This window comes from Thermobia domestica, chromosome 11 (assembly GCF_964235325.1).
Source record: "Thermobia domestica chromosome 11, izTheDome1.hap1.1, whole genome shotgun sequence".
Taxonomy (NCBI): Eukaryota; Metazoa; Arthropoda; class Insecta; order Zygentoma; family Lepismatidae; genus Thermobia; species Thermobia domestica.
In genome coordinates, this window is record NC_137464.1 from 75,242,621 (window position 1) to 75,262,700 (window position 20,080).

The 20,080-nt window shown below is 36.6% G+C and overlaps 1 protein-coding gene across 6 annotated transcripts in view; it reads left to right on the plus strand.

The window, feature by feature from the left end:
* Positions 1–20,080, plus strand: part of LOC145664180 (AMP deaminase 2-like) — a gene marked incomplete at its 3' end in the record, with an annotated part of 333,717 nt that overhangs the window by 215,166 nt on the left and 98,471 nt on the right. For all 6 annotated transcript variants that reach the window (XM_081730614.1, XM_081730616.1, XM_081730612.1 and 3 more), the window contains 1 exon segment: positions 13,433–13,643. In XM_081730614.1, the coding sequence (XP_081586740.1) occupies positions 13,433–13,643 (211 nt within the window).

The window sequence follows — 20,080 nt, forward strand, 5'->3', positions numbered from 1 at the left end:
ATCCGTATTCTACTGCACCAAAACTCAAGAAAAGGCATCGAGGAAGCTGCTTTCAAACAAGTGAAGAGGCTATCGCAGCGTATAATAATAAAAGTTCTGATATTTCAAGAAACGAATGTTTAAAAGTATTTTTCTCGTGGTTTTTAAGAACGCAAGAACGTATCAAGGCTTGTGGAGACTATTTGGGATATGTAAAATGTTTGATGTAAAAAAAAAAAAAAAAAAATCAGAGAGTGTCTAAAAAATTTCGGCATGCTACTTGTAATAAACAGTAATCGTAGAAACCATAATCACATTAAAATGAGAAAATATAAACGCGTGAATTATCTGTGCCATATATCACATATACCTACGTCATTTTTTGCCTATTGATTTATACGAGGATTTTTAAAAGTTATTGGAGTATTAAAGGCTTGGTTACATTTTGTTAGTATAATTTTGATCCAATTTAAGTAATATATACCTTGAAATTCAAACTTTCCCGTTCAAATTCCAATTAAATTAATCCGTTCCTGGGTTGCACGAAATGAAATTTTCAAAATGTTTTTAACAGTAAATACACCGGATTTAAGATAAAATATTAACAAATAATAATTTGAGACCCTTTCACTACAGCTTTCAACAATGAACTGAACAAAACCATATGTAGTAGGGATTTGTCGCTCGATAACGAGCCGGATCTTTTGGCTGAGCGACTGAGTCGTGGCTATGCCCCATCGAATTGTAACAATTGTAACTACATTCTTTTTTTCTTTCTTTCTAGGACAAATATAAAGAAAAACACGTGAAACAAGAGTCTAATTATTTTAAATGAGAAACCTATATACCAAATTTCATGTCTCTAACATTCAGAGATTCCGAGTTATGGATGTTTTACGATAAATATTGGCACCTCCCTTTTATTCCTTTCCCGTCGAATTTCCAAAATTCCTTCCTTAGTGGCACTTTAGATTACAAATTCTATGCTCTAACAACATTTCAAGTTTCCAGGTTAAGTGGTTCGGCCTGGACGTTGACTAGTCAATCAGTCGGGACTTCTTTTATATACAGGGTGTTTCAAAACAACACCGACAACGTTTGACACCAAGATAAGATAAAACTTATAGACCAACCTGGATGCACAAATGCTTTCTTTCGGAGTTATAGGCTGCCGAAAACAGGAAAAAACTGAATTTTAAAGGTACATAGCTCCAAAACTGTGGGACCTACCGTAGTCGGGTCAAGATTTCACTTAGGAACTAATATGTGCACTATCCAAAAATACATGTTTCAGAATCCTGAGGTACTCATGCAACAATTTTTATAGAATGAGTTTGGCTACGAGCATATAATTTGAAATACTCACCTACTATCTCCATAAAAATTGTTACGGAAGTACCACAGGAATCTAAAGCATGGATATTTGGATAGAGCACATATTAGTTTCTAAATGAAGTCTTGACCCGACTACGGTAGATCCCATAGTTTTGGAACTATAGACCTTTAAAGTTCTTTTTTTTTTATGTTTTCGGCAGCCTATAACTTCGAAAGGAAGACTATAGTGAAGCAAGTATAGTGAAGATTGTCCTAGTATCGTACGGAAGAGCTTGTACCAATTGGGCGCTAGATATAAACAAGTGTCATCCATGCACATATAGAGTATGGAGAATTATCAGGGATGCCCATGTTCCGCGCCAATTACATTTTCATGCACAATTAGGTAGTAATTCGTTAAAGAGTATCCCTTCATATTGATGCTACGCAGATAACTTTTGCGGTCTTTGTTCTTACCAACCATGATAAACTTAGTTTCTCGTAATGACTCTGCATATCTGTAATAAAATAATGTAGCCACGTAAACTAATTTATTTGTAACTATTAAGTAGTCGCATTTCTTTTGAATGTGTTGTGTTGTCCCAATATCGTACAGTAGCTGCGTTCCCAGCACCGGCCAGAATGCATTATATCATTGCAACCATACTAAAGGCTAAGTTCCTTTTCAGGGACATTTTACAAAAATAGTTCCAAGGAAAGGATGGATTTGCGCTGAAGAAAGTTTTTTAAAAATGCGTTGACAGTGTAATATCAGGAACATGTATTAGAGAAACTTCTGATAAATTTTCTGTATCTAAAACTACTTTACTAGACCACCTGAGAGTTTTTTTTTCTTTTTTTAAGGGAAAGTTAACTAAATTACCTACAAATGACAGGTTTAAAACTAATTCAGTGATGAATTGCAAACGGAACTCATTCATTATCTGGACAATTGTTTATAACCCGTAAAATAAAACCATGTATTACTTGCGGCACATGTTTTCAGGAGGACTGGGTGCAATGTAGCAATTGTTGGAGGTGGGTACACGTTACATGTGTAACACATTGATGAGTTTGTGCGTATATTTTGTGAGTGAACCTTGAAGTGGAGAAACCTGGCTTTTTTTTTTTTTTTGTTATGCTTGTGTTCGTAGACAGAAAATATTTCAGTTCTATGAGTGATAGTTACGAGGATGGGCTGATAAGTTCTCGGCCCGACCCAGAAGGACTTGAGCTGCAGGCATGAAAGTGTGAGGCTATTCAACATAGTCCCCTCGAAGGTCAACACACTTGGCACTTCATGCTGCAACTTCTCCAACCCCTTAAAAAAAAGTTTGCAAAAAAAAAAAAAAAAAAAACTGTTCCGCAGCTGTCATCACTGTGAAATTTCTGTCCTTTCAGTGCTGTTTTGAGTTTTGGAAACAGATAATAATCAGAAGGGGTAAGATCTGGCGAGTAAGGTGGGTGGTCAATGCACTGAAACCTTAGGTCCCTCAGAAAACCCATTGTTCTCTCAGCCTTGTCGACGGGAGCATTGTCCTGCAAGAACAAGACACCTCGTGTCAACTTTCCCCGGCGCTTTTCTTTAATAGCGTCCTTTACCTTAGCCAGCAGACTGCAGTAATACTCTGCATTTATGGTTTGGCCCTTTGGAAGGTAGTCGGAGAGCAAAACACCATTCTTATCCCAGAATATTGAGGCAAGCACCTTCCCTGCGGAATTGTGTGCTTTGAATTTTTTGAGCCTTGGGGATCTTGAATGGCGCCGCTCGCATGACTGCTGTTTGGTTTCCGGATCAAAGTAATGCAACCACGTTTCATCCTGGGTAACAAGCCCATTCAAATGATCGTCCCTGGAGTTCGCAAAATGCCGTAAAAATCACCTGCGATGATCTCACACGTTCGCGTTTCTGGTCCGCGTTCAAACATTTCGGAATCTATTTCGCAGAAAGCTTCCGCACGTCCAACTAATCATGGATTATTGACCCAACACGTTCTTTGGATATGTGCACTTTGTCAGCTATCTCCTGAAGCGAAATACGTCTGTTGCTCAAAATCAGGTCATGAATCTGGTCCACTTTTTCCGGAGTTGACACTGACACTGGCCTGCCACACCTGTCACCATCTTCTGTTGAAAATTCACCATGGTTGAAGTTCGCACACCATTTCTTCACAGTGGAATATGAACGACACTGTCCACCTAGTATGTCTAGCATGCAACCATGGATTTCCTTGGGCGACTTCTGTTGCAGGAAGAAGAACTTCATTACACCTCGCAACTTCTCTTTGGTGAATTTGACATCTGGCTCCGCCATGGATCATTCAATTACCTGTAAAATAAAAACCGTTCATGGTAGAATCGTGAAATTTGGTACTTAAACATATAAAAGATCAACATTTCACATGACATCAATTACATCAGGGTAGTACATTCGGAAGGGGGTCGGACCGAGAACTTATTTGCCGACCCTCGTACATGTAGGTCTATTGAAAAATAAACTGTTTCTAAAGATGAATTTCCCTAATATTAAAATTAATATTTGCATTAGAAATACCATTACCTTAATTTTTTTAAATCTATATTAAGTTTAATTGATATTAAAATTAAGTGTACGGTGCTGGAATAGAATTTTGAATGATCTCATTTTAATTATTTTGGAAAAGGAAAGTTTCAAAAATAAAAGCTTGCCTGTGCTACCAGTATTGTCAGTGTGTTTTGTTTTGGGTAGTTATCTGAAAAGGTCAAATGCATTAGTGTACGATACTGGGCAATCTCCCCTATATATACTGTTGGGCATCAAAAATGCTTCCCCAAGAAAGAGAGAAAACCCAAGTGTGACAGATAACCTAAGTGAAAGGATTACATCTATAGTTCTGTGCGATACGTGACAGCACCTCTAGAGTTTACGTAGCAGAAAGTCCGTAGGTCAGTAGCATGAGTCTACCATAGGCATCTAGAACAACTGCATCGTAACGAGGTGTAGTGAGAACGAGATCTTCATGGCAAGCTATGCGTCTGCAAGGCTTTATTCAACCATGGGCCAGGAGTGTTCAATAAGCTAGAGTTTATTTAAATGTGGAGGTCAAGGAAGGAGTGGAATATTGTATCCATCAAGAAGGTGTAAGACGTTTCGTATCACGCACGTTATTTTGTTAGAAAATGGCTGTATGCAGAATCTGTAGGAAAGTGACTACAGTCGAGTCCAACAATTCATCGATGGTCTCGGAGAGATGAGAACTGATCAAATGTGATGGCACTCGTTACACCAATATGATTCTAAATGTATGCTTTAAGTGTACACACCTAGTTGAACGTCTTGAACGGTTTGTAACTCCCAAGCAGTTCGCCTTCGATCGTGATGGTGCGAACGTTTGTGATCACTGTGGCGCGACATTTTTCATTCTGTGTTCATGGTGCAAGTTAAAGGTTTGTTTTGAACATTTCGTGAATGTCGATTATGTCCATTTTGAGAAGTGAAATACATATATCCCATAGAAAGTTGACCTGTGCACCTCCCAAACACGTATTTTGCGTCGCCCTACTCATGCATGGTGAGTCATTAGCAGCTAATATTTTTCGGGTCATCATGGTTCACACTACACTTTCAAATGAGACTTACTAGAGATTGCACTTGCGACCTCGCACTCAAGGGGTTCCTTGTGAGCATTGTTGCTGCCGTTGGAGGCTCATATTTTTTGATCACGCTTGACCCTGGCCATAGGAGCTAAATACGCAGTTCTAATTGGTCGAAGTTATCCGTTTCTCGCCACGTAGCGTACATATATCAGAAATGAAACGCCTCTTGCTATCGGTCCCTGTGGCCCAGCGTGTTAGTGCACGCTTGTGGTGTGGGTTCAAACCCTGCCCAAGGAAAGTTTATATTTTTTTTAAAATTTTCATAACACTTTTATCATTAAAATAAGATAAAAATAATACTCATTTGCCCTTGTACGTAATATACAGGATGATTTTTTATAGGCTTTAAACTTCAATCAGTTATAATTCTTTATTGGAACCACATACAGACGTGCTTTGTATGACATTGTACTGCAAAATACTTCGGTTTTTTTTTTCTGTTTTTGTTTTCTGGCTCAATGTGTGCATCTGTGGTCATCTTGGACGAATCCCAACGAAAGTGATTTCCTGCCAAACAGTAGCCAGTATTTCTGGGGTAAGGTCCGCGATGGCTGTTGTGATGCAATTTTTCAGTTCATTAGCATTATCAAGTAGGGGAGGGGTATATACTAAGGTGGAGCGAAAAAAATCAGATTTTCGAGTATCGAATTCTAATAAGGCTCAGAAGTTGCGTATTCACACGCTACTATATATATATATATAATATAGGGTCTCACCTAACTTTGCGACCTCCAATATTTCCGAAATGACAAAAATGTGACAAATCTAGTTAAGTGAGAATGTACCCCTGTAAGGGACCTATAAATTCTGTAAACAAGTGCCCCACGGGTTCCATCATAGGGCCCAAATTGAAAATTTCAAATGGAAACCCCTTTATTGTTATTGCAGATTATGATTCTGTGATCAAAACTAAGTAACTTTTACTTGAAGCATTTTTTCGTTATTCTAATAGATGGAGCTGTAATAACAAAAAAATGGATATCACGTTACCCACCTAAGGCTGACGATAAACTAAATACCTCGAGAAATGCACTTGCAATTTATGTGTGTGTCCAATCATTTTAAAACATCTATTCAACTAACACAAAATAAAGTTTCCTTCATCTTCCCAAAATTCCAAATAGAAACCCTCGACATTAATGCAGACTCGGATTCTGCGAACGAAAATACGCAACTTTTAGTTTATGTATTTTTTTTTTCGTTGTCCTCCTAGATAACACATAAATCGTAATAATAATAATGTCATTGTATGTCACCTGAGGTTGATAAATGAAAACCTGGTCCAAGAACTGGACATGCTGTGTGATGTTGGTGCTAAGACTTGCAAACAAATAAAGTTATGAACATGTTTGTAACAATGTTCTTGAAGAACTGAGATTTTTTTCTGTGAGCTTGTGGACACTATGAAAGTTGATTAACTCTAACTCTCCGTTGGGACATGAAGTTTCAATTGATAATTGACATTGTGTCAAAAGAGAATTAAGTTATTAATTTTTGTCATGTTTATGTAGATATGTATAAAGCTGAGAGGCAAAAGTAAAAGTGAACATGTAAGGTTGATCGGTGGATCTATTAAAGTTTAAAAGGACATATATATATATATATATATATATATATATATATATATATATATATATATATATATATATATATATATATATATATATATATATATATATATATATATATATATATATATATATTTATTTTAATGGTGATGTAGATGTCCATAATTAAGATTTGATTTGAAACTGCATGTAATTCCATTTGAGAAGTGAAAGTAAATATGAACATGTAAAGTTGATCCGTACATATAAGAGAACAAATGTGCTCTTATAAACCTACTGGAACAAATAACATATGTTCTGTCAATTCCAATATGTAACGTTCTGAAAAATTCTTATTTTTGATTGTAAATTACGGTCCAGCAACGCAGAAGCCATTAGATATTGGTAGCAGTAAGCATTATTACAGAGAACCTCTGAACACTCAAGCTGTATTTCAACTAAATTGTGTTAGAGCTCCCAAAGTTAAGTTCTAACGCTCTCGATGATACGAGGATGGGGCAATCACCAAAGATCATGTGCTGAAGTAAGTGTAATATTTAACGAAAAAAAAAATCGCGTTTCACACAATCTATTTCGAGATCTACTGCTGAGCGCATCGTAAGACGAGTCGAGGAAACGGTAACTATAAAGGATTGTAACATTCCTTGTCGACCGAAATCGACGACAAACAGCTTGATGTTGCAGTTATTTTTTGAAAATACTCAACTTAGCATTCATAAAGCTGCTGAACAACATGACATTAGTCACATTTCTGCGAAAAGAATGAAGAAAATGAAGTCCACCCATACAAAGTTCATCTGATACACCAGCTGGATGAATGTCTTTGATCGGCGTGTAGAATTTTGTGAAGATATGATGAAATAAATCAATGATGATCCTACTTTTCTTACCACCAATGTGTTTTCTAATGAAGTCACGTTCCACCTAACCGGTTACATTAACAGAAGTTATTGCAGGTTTTGATTTGACAACAATCTCATTGGTCCTTTCAAACCACAATCTTGAAAAGTTTAATATCTGGGCGGTAGTGCTAAATATACAATAATTGGTCTTTTTTTTATTATTATTAATAATAACAATTTGACTTCTGAACCGTACGAGGAGATGCTTCGAAATCAAGTAGTTCCAGCAATAAGAGGCACTGCAGAGGGCAATTTTGCCGATAGATGGTTTCAGCGAGATGTGCAGGACCACACAACCGTATAAATATGCGGCAGTTTCTTAACACGGAATTTCCTAAATAACGGATTTGCAGAAGAGTTTATATTGGGTAGCCCGCTGGTTCTCTGTACCCCTGATTTATCGCCAGTAGACTACTTTTTCTGGGTTTATCAAAAAACGCGAGTATATCAAACAATGCCAACCACTTTGGATAATCTTCGTCAAAGGGTTATTGATGATTTTGCTCTTATTAAACTGGACGTCATCACGAATGCAGTGGTTTACCATCGAATTGCTCACTGTCATACCAAGAAAGGTGCACAGTTTGATCACATGCTGTGAAACATCAGTTATACTTTGTCCATATGCTAATTTTAGACAACCGAGTCGCGAGAGGCGAGAGACTCATGATAATAAAGTTCTTTATATATATATATATATATATATATATATATATATATATATAAAACCTACGTGGCTAGTAAAGGGGATGTGTAGTGCAGCATTCCGTAACTAGAGTAACAGTAAATCTAGATACCAGGAAACGAAGACAGCCACAATGTTTTTATTATTATTATTTTCTACATTCATGTGAAACGGAATTTTCAAAGAAGTTAGGGTTATGTTAAATCCAAGAGTATCAGTCACCCATCCCTAACAATTAAACTAAACTTTGAGAATGCATTTAAGAAGCAGATGCATCTCCTGGCTGTGGAATGTAAAACAGTGTGTGCCAAGAATTAGATTATCAAACTGATGTATTATGAATTACAAACGGCACTCATCTTGAGCAACTTTGACCAACATAACAGGCATGTATTTACAAACAAAAAACAACTTTGAGGTTTCTGTCATTTAACATAACCAGCATGTCATTGTTACTAAACACACGTGAATTATTAACCTTTGAAATCGGGAAGATCATTTACAATAGCCCTGTATATCATTAAGTTTCTTTGCGCTTTATCCGGTTTTCTAAATGTGTTCTCCTGTGTCTCTTTTGTCATTTTTGCTTTTCCGTACTAGTGTGAAATTATTTTACTTAATCTGTCCGTGTGACATGATATTTAACAAACATATTTGTCGACTTGAGCTTTACAATTCTAGGGAAGATTTATTGTTGAAAAACACACAAACTTTCCTTTCGATATCGTAATGGCCTACCACGGTCGCATTGAAATGTAAATAAAAGCAATTTTATTTTATGCTAAGCTTTTTAAAATATTGGACACGTATTTCGTGCTTTTTAATTGCACGTGTATTTCTCGAGATATTTAGTTTAAAGTTGGCCCCTGGGACCCTATGATGGGACCCCTGGGAGCACTTGTTGTTTACAGAATTTTATAGGCCCCTGACATGAGTACATTCTTATGGACATAGATTTGTAACATTTTTTGTCATTTCGGAAATATTTGAGCTTGCAAAGTTAGGTGAGACACCATATATATATATATATATATATATATATATATATATATATATATATATATATATATATATATATATATATATATAATATAATCTCGTTTCCATGTCCAAACACAATGATAGGCGCTCTAACCAATGCGGATGACACTGCTTTGGCTGATTCCAATTTCCACAGGGAGCCTAAGTGGTAGAGCGTTCACCTCTGGTGCATGAGGATCCTTGGCTCGATCCCAGTTCGTGCCATGCGAGCTTTATGGTGGACAAACACCGTGGGCGTGAGTTTTTTCGGTGTTCTTCCGTTTCTTCCCCCTTTCTTCATTCCATCATTTCATTCATTTCTCATCACTGTCTCCTTTAGCCTAGTCATCATAACCGTAGAACATAAAACTGAAATATTTCATTTCATTTTTTCCCCAATTTCCGCAGAGAGGCGTCGGGTCCCCTTTCTTCGAACTCCTGGTCATCGCTGCCAGCACAATTTTTGACGTACCTTGATCTGTTGCTATTTTTGGTCTAACGGGTATTTATTCGTCGGCGACGGAACTTGTCCTGAATTTCTTGATAAGTTTGGCCTCGGTGTCATGGGTTATCTGTGTCTGTTGGTTTCATTAAATGTACGTGGTACATGGCAGGTAGTACCATTTCTAACCTACAGAAGATATCAATCCGTTCTTTCTTCCTTAGTGGCATTTTATTTTTCATTGATTCACCTTCCTGAAAAGAAAAAATAAACATTAGCAACAGTATATAATATGGGATAGGCTATTGACATTCTCTTCAATACCACCAGATTAACTGTTGTCAACATAACATATAATGGTATTTTTTTTTTTAATTGGCAGTACGTCAGATTATTACATATTTCAAATATACATGTAAAACAAAAATTTACCATATCAGATTTGTTATTCAATGTTGCAAACTAAAAGCACTACAGTATCACAATAATCGACAATTAAACTGAATTTCGGAGGGTTCTACAATAATAATTACACAAGCGAAACGGATGAGGTAACGCACATCCAAAGTACCTTAGTGTCTAATACTACGGCCATCATATGACGCATTTCGAACATGTAGAAACAAAGTTACAAGGAATTCAAAATTTCCCCGTATTTTTCAAAGGAGTTTATTTCTAAGAAGTATTTAGATAAATACACATCGAATTATGTAGATGGTTTCCAACAGGGCTGGATTTAGGGGGATGCAAAGGTGCACCCTCGTTGTAAATATATACTACCTAAAGTGAAAAGCTATCAGTGAAAATAGCAACTAACTAACTCTATGGCTTATGGAACCCGAAGGTTCAATGCCGCATTCACAAAAGCTCTCCACTGACTTCTATCCTTAGCTAACTGGGTCCAGTTTCTATTTGTATTCCTGTCTCTGCGAGATCCATCTTAATATTGTCCTCCCATCTGCGTCTAGGTCTTCCTAATGGTCGTTTTCTGATTGGTCTTCCAGTCAAGACTTTGAAAGCGTTTCTACTTTCTTCCATCCTAGCTACATGACCCGCCCACCTAAGCCTCCTAGACTTGACGACCCTAACAAAGTTGGGTAAACCATATAAATTATATAGTTCCTCGTTATGAAGTTTCCGCCATTCCCCATTCCCGTTCCTCTTGGGTCCGAATATTCGTCTCAGAATCTTGTTCTCAAATACTTTCAGTCTATGTTCTTTCAGAGTTAGCGACCATGTTTCGCAACCATATAGAACAACAGGCATGATTATCGTTTTATATATTTTAAGCTTCAAATTCCTCGACAGAATTCGCGACGACAAGAGCTTTTGAACTGAATAATAACATGAATTCCCTGCTTTTAGTCGACATTTAATTTCTTCGTGAATATGATTTTCGTCTGTTAATATTGATCGTAGATATTTGAAAGTATCCACTTTATCAAAAGTTTTAATATTTTAACGCATCCATAATTTGCTGTATTACGGTCCCGATGCACTTCTATATATTTAGTTTTCTCTACCTTTACTTCTAAACCTATGTCCCTGCAAGCGTTTAATAAGATCTCTGCATTTCTTTCTATTGTTCTCCTGTCATCCCCTATTAAATTTACATCATCAGCATATGCCATAACCTAGTGAATACCGTTCAACTCTAGGCCCTGGTTGCTATCTTTGATTTTCCTTATAGCGTATTCCAGGACAAAGTTGAATAATAATGGCGACGATGCATCTCCTTGTTTCAGGCCATTTTCGACGTGAAAACTCGTGGACAGAAATTTTTCTACCCGGACTTTACTTTGGGATCCATTTAAAGATATCGTAATTAATCTAATTAGCTTTCTCGGTCTTCCAGGTTCTGTAAGAACGTTGTATAAAGTTTCTCTCCTAACCGAGTCGTAAGCCTTTCTAAAATCAATAAATAGTTGATGTACCGGGGTATTGTATTCGAGTATTTGGCACATGGTGAATATTTCGTCGATAGTTGATCGATTTCGTCCAAATCCACACTGATAATCTCCAATAATTTCATCTTCGTACGGGGTCAATCTTGCTAATAGAATATTTAAAAGGATTTTATAGAATGTTGACAGAAGAGAAATGCCTCGATAATTATTACAGTCAGTTTTGTCACCTTTCTTGCGAATTGGAACAGTGATTGATTCTTTCCACTCTTGTGGCAATTCTTCCTTGTTCCAGATAAGGATAATGAGTTTGTATGTTTTGTTCCACAATTTTTCGCCTCCAGCTAAAATTAACTCAGCAGGAATTTCGTCTACACCCGGAGATTCGTGTTTCTTTATTTTTTTAAATAGCGGTTTCTATTTCTATTCGGTTAGGTTCTGGAATATACGGTTCTGCGGTGTGTATCTCCTTTTCTGCACGCACATTAGTTTTTGGCTGCGTGTTCAGCAAATCGTCAAATAAATATTTCCATCTATTTAAGATGCTATCCGTATCACTGAGATCGGAAAATATCTATCCGTATCATTTCGGAAAATAGCAACACTTCCCGAAAATTTCTGTTATCATCAGGGCCGGATTTAGGGTGTGTGCGCAAAGGTGCACGTGCAAATCCCCTCCCTCCTTCGTTGGAAATATACACTACCTAAAGTGAGAAGCTAGCAATTAGTTTTGCAAAATCAATAGTTTAGGTCAATTTTCTGAAGGTTGAACGAAAATAATTCATCGAGAGTAGAGACACAGCATTTCCAAAGAAATCCCTCATTCACATTACAGATGCCTAAAGACATTTAAAAAACTCATATTTAATTCAAATGTACTGGTGCACCACCCGCCTCAGAGAATCCTGGATCCGGCCCTGGTTGTCATGTTTCCGTTTGTACTTAAAACAAAGGGAAGTTTTGCAAAATCGATAGTTTGTCAATTTTCTAAAAATTGAAAGAAAAGGATTCAACGAACAGACAGTTAGCATTTCTAGGGCATTTCCTCATTCACACCACAGATGCCTGAAAAGATTAAAAAAAAAAAAAAACAGTTCAATTCAAATGTACTGGTAGTTATTGGTGCACCCCCTCAGAAAATCCTGGATCCGACCCTGGTTTTCAATAAACGTAAAGAGCACAACCGTTTAGAGCAATTTGATATCTCAAACCATTTTGGAGATGAAAAAAAAATCAGTTTGATATATTGCTTAAAATGATGTATTTGTGACAACTTTTTAAAAGTTTTTGAATTACTTTCTCAGAATTATGTAATTTTAAGCAGTGTAGCAGATTTTACCAATGTTTACAATATCTCAAGACTAATTTGAGATATCAACTTGCTGTAAACGACATTATAATCTTTACACCTATTGAAAGCTAATTATGCAATTGGATGATGTGTTTAGTTTTTCGAAATAAAGGCTTTTGAAAAAAGCCAAATTGTCAACCCATTTTATCTTTGTTTCTATTCATTTGAAATCCGTCATATCATAATCATAGTAATTTAACATTATAGTACTTTTGATGTGCATGCTTTGTCCGTCACACTGAGGTTGTTACTACGAAGAGGCCACCAAAATTTGGATCTTGATGATACTGTAGCATCCTTAGTTTGCGACACTGAATAACAAATCTGATATTGTAAGTTTTCGTTTAACATGTAAATTTAAAATGTGCAATAACCTAACTTAGTGCCATTTGAAATAATAACTGTTAAGTTGGCAATACTGTTAATCTGGTAATGTCACAGAGTATGTTGGACAGTGTCCTACCGGTGTTAGGATAGTTCAAAATTTCTTTTTTTTTTTTTTTTTTTTTTTGTCTTTATAATTTAAATGTTACAAGAACGTATCAAGATAAATTATCCACTTTGAAATAGTGGAAATTTAACTATAAAAATATGGTGGTTGTAATAGTTTCTGGTCCTTATTTCATTGCAGGTAGCGACAGCCCGGCTTTCCATAGTCCAACCCATTATCAAATTCCGAAAATTTTGCATTCCAAATTAGATGAGAAAAGGAAAACCCTTGAAACCGAAGGAATATCTCGGGATCCGGAGCTCCCCAACGAACTCTCAGCACCATATGAAGTTCCTCAGTTCCCCATAGAGCAGCTAGAGAAGAAACTTCAGATTCAGAGACATCTCAGCAGGTAAGAAAGTACCTTTACATATTGTTCTTCATTTTATTGTTTGTACTTTAAATAGTGGTCGTCGTACATATTGAGAAATATAAGGTTTTCTGTAATCATATGGATTGACAGCATATACTATGGGAACTGTATACAATATGGGAACTTGGTAGGTATAAGGTTTAATCACTGATGAGCGTTTGCTCTAACACCGAATTAATATTAACTTCACAAGCTCATTCTCTGTTAAGAGTTACTCAAAGTAAAGTTCACACCATTATTCGTTTTCTCAAAACAATTAATTAAGAACAAGAAAATGAAAATTGGAAAACAGCACAACAGCGAATTGGTCTTTAACCTTAAGGCTTGAGCTTTGTTCTTCAAGTTGAGCAAGTGCCTTTCCACTAAGTACGAGGAATACAATTAATAAAATTAATTATGGACATTTATTTCTGTATATGAATGAGAAACGACCGCACGAAAATTAACATGGAGTCTGCAGCCCTGATTGATGCTCATAAGACATGTGGCAACATACGGTAAGTCGTGATGCTTGATGTTACCACTGTTCACGTGTTCTGGTTTGGTTCTTTCTCGCGTGAGCGTGCTTCACAGAGCAGCCATTCTCTTACATACAATGTAATCACACGTTTAACGTGACTGAAAGAAAAAAAAAAAGTGCTTTCTAGTAATCTCCTTGCAACCGACGCGGCGAGAGAGAAAAGGAGGCGGGTTGGTGGCAGTGTTCGTAGTGCGAGAGAAATTTCCTAAGCTAGGGAAATTACTTAGGTAAATTTAGGGAAAAGGGAATTTTTCAATAAAACGTGAAAATTCGGGGAAATTCAAGCACTGATTGATTTACCAATATAAATGCTTAAATTTTTGATCTTCAGAAATGAACCAAAAATAGCAATAATTCGTGTGTTGGATGGGTGTATTTTTTGTTTTAAAAAATGAAGGAAAAATTGAAGCAAAAGGCAAATGAATAAAACAAATGTGGTCGGCACTTCTTTAGTATAGCTAAATTATTTTCTCTCATAACTTCTGTCGAAAGAATTGGACACTCAACAAACTAGGGAAAATTTTGTCAGTCAAGGGAAATTTTCTTAAGGAAACGTACGAGCACTAGTTAGTGGGTGGAGCCTTTCAACTCAACCTGTACTGGCTTTGTGCATTGTACACGGTAAAAATTGAAGGAAAAAGACTGATTCATATCGTGTCAAGGCGAGAGGACTCCGCAGTACATTTTCTATGCAATCTTTGCGACATTTATACAAATTATTGTGAAAGAAAAAATTAAAACATTGCACTTTACAATTTGGAAATTTAGTAACAGTAATATATACACAAGCATTTTGTTACTGTGAAAGCGGGCGTGCAAAGCCACAGACATATTTGTTAGAGCTAATTCTATACTTGTAATTCAAATAATTACAAAATACCAATAGTAGAGAATAGTCAAGTCTTAATTCATATATAGGGCAGGATTACGGCGGAGATAACTTACAGGAGGTTCAATCAATTCGATCCCCGCTAGACTTACGGAATTTCTCACACATTTCGTGGATGTAAGGTTAGTAGACGCTTCTTCCACACACAATACCAGGGTTCGATTCCCAACAGCAGGGGTGCCCACAAGGGGGGGCTATGACGCAAACTGCGTCATTGAAATATTTGGGGGGGGGTTAAAAATCTATAAAAATATGTTTGAGAGGGTGTAAAAATTAATCGAAAAGATTTTTTTCATGAAAGAACACCTACGGATAGGCAATTGAGGGGGGGTGCGTCATGGTCATGAGGGGGGGTGGGCACCACTGCCAACAGGATCATGTGCGATTCAAATTCTACGTTAAGCAATATGTATACGTGTTGCTGCTGGAAATGAATGATCGAATCGCAATTAATACTTATTAACAAAGTATGTATTAAGTTAATGGATATATAACCAAATAATTTTTACAAAATAATCGAGAAATTCAAACCGAAGAAATACCGTATTTTACGGACTATAAAACACCTTAATTTTTAAGCAATATAAAAAAAATACCGTAACATTTTCCCAGGTTTTCGCAGAGTTTACGGTCTGTATATTCTAGTCTGTGGTTCTGGGTTTGTGATGGTGGGGTGGGAGGGAGATAAGTGTTAGCAAGCTTGTGAATCCCCGCAACTTGTAAATCCAATGTTGCCAGATATAGATAGGTTTTTCATGGCATCGACTATATTGCCATTTTTTTTTAAGACTGGCGGGAATTTTAAAATCAAACACTGGACATTTTTATATTAATGTCGAGTATAAAACGCACCTGAATTTTGGAGGCAATTTCTCAAAGAAAAAACTGCGCCATATAGTCCGTAAAATACGGTAGTTTGACCAGTAATGGCAATGGCTTGAATTCTTTGTGCTAAGTAATATATATCTATATATCTATATATATATATATATATATATATATATATATATATATATATATATATATATATATATATATATATATATATATATAAAATTAAGTTTATATATATAATTCTGTATCTGGAACATATAGTGGATATATGATTATGAGGTAACAAATTAGTTTGTACTTTTCCTGTAATATTTGTACCTTACATCCAGTGGCGTACGCATAGTTTTATCAAGGTAGGGTTCAAGCATTCAATCTCTTTTAGGGCGTGTGTAATATTATATATAGCCTATCCTAGTATAATAAATTGTTATTTTTCCATGTGTTGTCGAAGGGGAGTTTAAACTCCGATCCCCTTAAGTACGCCACTACTCACATAAGAATTTAACGAATACCTTCAAAGTGAAAATTTACTGGAAGCTCCAAAGTCGTTGGTTCATTTTGCGGTGGAGGAAAGTTGCAAAGTCGGTTTCGTTGCCATTGCCCATGTAACCTCCGGGAACATACCAAATGTGAACTTCTTGCTACTGAACTACCGTGTTTGACTGTTACATAAACTATCTATATTTTATTTGACCATCCTTTGAATATTGCCGGGCTCTGATTATTATCTTATTTGATATCGGTGCTTCCTTTTGAATTTTTCGCCGCTAGATTGACAAGAAGGCGTCAGCAGTATTCACCTTTGGTTCTACAGAATCTAAAAATATATTCAAGCGTGTCTTGAAACTTGTATACACGATTCAATCTCTTCCGGTCACAATGACGTAGCGAACAGTGTCTTTATTTTCGTGAGTCAGCGAGATCGTCTTCGAGCGTCTTGTGACACTTTTTAGGCTTCTGTCACGCGAGATGAAAGATAAGCTCTTTTTACTCTCCCCGTCCTCAACCCAATGCTATTCATGCACGATGACACTTAATTCAACAGGAAGTGTGAATTTTATGCTTGACGTTAAAATTGTCGCACTTTGTGATGTCATCTGTAATTACAAATATATTTAAGTGATTCAAATTATGATAATTTCCATTTTGCACCCTAATTATTGTATTATAATGAATTGTAACGCATTTATAATGTAATGTAATACTATAACAGGTAAAAGGTTTTCCTCGTGTTGTAGCCAGTGGCGGATCCAGGATATGATCAAGGGAGGGGCTAAACCATAGTTTGCCGCTTTATCCAATGTAAAGCAGGATTGAAGCCCATTTTATCCCGAGTATATCTTAGCGTCAAAGGGGAAGGGGTGCTAAGCCCCCTCTTGGAACCGTACCTGGTCGTAGCTATATAATAACGGTATGCGTCCTGGTGGGATAGCTCCGGGTTTGATTCCCGGTGGACGTTTGTGTAGTTCGTTTCACATGTTAAGCTGTAGCTCCATATCTCATAAGCCTTGGTGCTGTTATTTAACGAATTTCCAGATGCATCGTTTAAGGCCAATTTAACGTGGCATTAACAATGTATAGCAATAATAATAAGAGAAGGGGAAAAATGAAAGGAATTAGGAGAGGGCCTATGTTTAAAAGCACCATCCCACCATACGCATGGTGGAACTGATGAAAAAGCCTGAACATTTTGTCAGGATGGTCAACCACGGGATACGAATCCGAACTCTAGCCTAATTGCAAAGCAAGAACGTAGGGGCGTAAATAAGGACCCCGCATTGCGGGGGGCCTCAAGCCATCAGGGGGTCCCAAATTGTGAAGTGGAATGTAGAGAAGGGGCCCCACTTCACACTGTCTGCGGGGAGACCCCGAAGCCTTTAGTTACGCCACTGCAAGAATGATATAATTTACTCTTTTTTAACGGTATTTTTAAATTAGTGACGAGACGAAAGTTGGGGCAAGAAATACGTTATATATATATATATATATATATATATATATATATATATATATATATATATATATATATATATATATATATATATATATATATACCGGTATATAGGGAGAGAGAGATTATTAATAAGTCCAACAAGTCTGTCGCGATGTTGTGGGTATTCAGTAAAAATGGGTCGTCAGTCAAAAAAGGTTGGGAATCATTGTTTCAAAGTAAATTCCAGATACAGCTTCTAACACAAAGGATCTCAACCTTTTCCCCAAGGCGTGCCACCAATGATTTAGTCGGAAAGAAATATTTACCGGAACGGCTTGTAGTGCACACTGCTCATGAGCCAATTTATTACCGAACTGTAGAATATCTAAGACAAATATTTTCTGAAACAGTGTATTGGTCTGCGAGGGATCAGTGATAAAACGCTCAACTCTGGTGGGTGGGATTCCTGGTTCGATCCCAGTTCATCTCAAGTGGACTTTGTGGTGGATAGAACCGTGTGCGTGGGTTTTTTAATGGTTCTCCCATTTCCTTCCACTTTATTCATTCCACAATCCCACTCATTACTCATCATCACCGTCTCCTTTAGCCTACCGACATAATCGTGGGACGTAAAACTGAAAGATTACATTTAATTCTATTTAATTTCAACAATTATAGCAGGGGTGCTCATAAGGGGGGCCTATGACGCAAACTGCGTCATTGAAATATTTGGGGGGTAAAAATCTATATAAATATGTTTGAGGGGGTGTAAAAATTAATCGAAAAGAATTTTTTTTTCATGGAAGAACACCTACGGATAGACAATTGGGGGGGGGTGCGTCATGGACATAAGGGAGGTGGGCACCACTGAATTATAGTGTGTTCTAGTCCAACTAAATCACTGAATATCACTATTAAGTCGCACCCACATACCACTCAAGCAGCGGCTCTCACAGCACAGGTTGAAAAATCTTTTTTCTAAGACTAATTGAACCAGAAATTTTAACTATCTACAACAATAGTAGCAACATTAGTGGGATAGAAGTCGGCGAGGGCATATATTTAAAGATATCATCCGTGTAATCGACTAGTGACACTAAGGAGCAACCTTGGAATGACCGAACACTGGGCCTCCCGATTGCAAAGCAAGGACGTTAACCACTAGCGTAAGCTCGTTCGGCAGGAATCAACGACTAGGCTGCAATTCGAACCTGCAATCTTCTTTTTCATAGTCAGACACGTTATACATTGTGCAGTTGGGTAAATAGCTCTATCTAAATTTTTTAATAAACTCTACTAATGATAAGTGGAAGTTAAATGATTAATTTCGTTATAATAATAATAATAATAATAATAATAATAATAATAATAATAATAATAATAATAGAAACCCAGAAGGAAGTTATGGTTTCCACCTCACCCCAATAAATTTTGGTGAACCATTATTAGCTACTAATCCCGCCTACTCTTTTTGACAGAGACACTCCGACATACACACACAATAGTGCTTTATATGCAACGTTGAAAGTGATAATTTATGTGATACGAATAAGATCGGAATAGGATTAGATTTTCAGATGTATTCTTATTGCTTCTCATTTTCATATTAAAATTAATTTCGTGAAATGTTGAATTTATCTGCGTAGGAGGGATACTTCAAATAATAATAATAATAATGAAGAAAAATCTGTAGTATTTATACAAATCTCACTCTATTTCCATGGTTTTACTTCTCTCTCTCTCTCTCCTTCCTCAAGAGAAAGAGTAGAAAAAAATATGTAGTTGCTGTTTTACGCTACTAGCCATCACTAGTGAAGGGAAATACTAAATCTCTCTTTCGAGAGTACGTTTTAAAAGTGAAACAGAGATGGCAGCACAGTTACACACCGTTAGGTAGTTGACTTCTCTAAGCGTGCAAAAATGTTTTGGCCACTTTTCATTGCTTCAAAAATTAACATTAAAACAATTAGAATTGTCGTATTTACCAGTGTAAAAAGCTGTTGCATTTTTATATTTCTGGATGGTGAAGAAGAGAAAACTCGCGTGTAATAAGTGTTTATTTCTAACCTACACTGTGAGGTGACGAAAATTCAAAGTGTACTACCTTACGTTGCTGCTGAACGTGAAACCAGAGTTAAATGATTCATGCATTGCACTTCGCATGAATCATTCCGTGAAGCTAAATTTTTGGAAAGGGAAAAGTGCGGCCGCATGATCCCTATTAAGATTTTTCCAGCCCA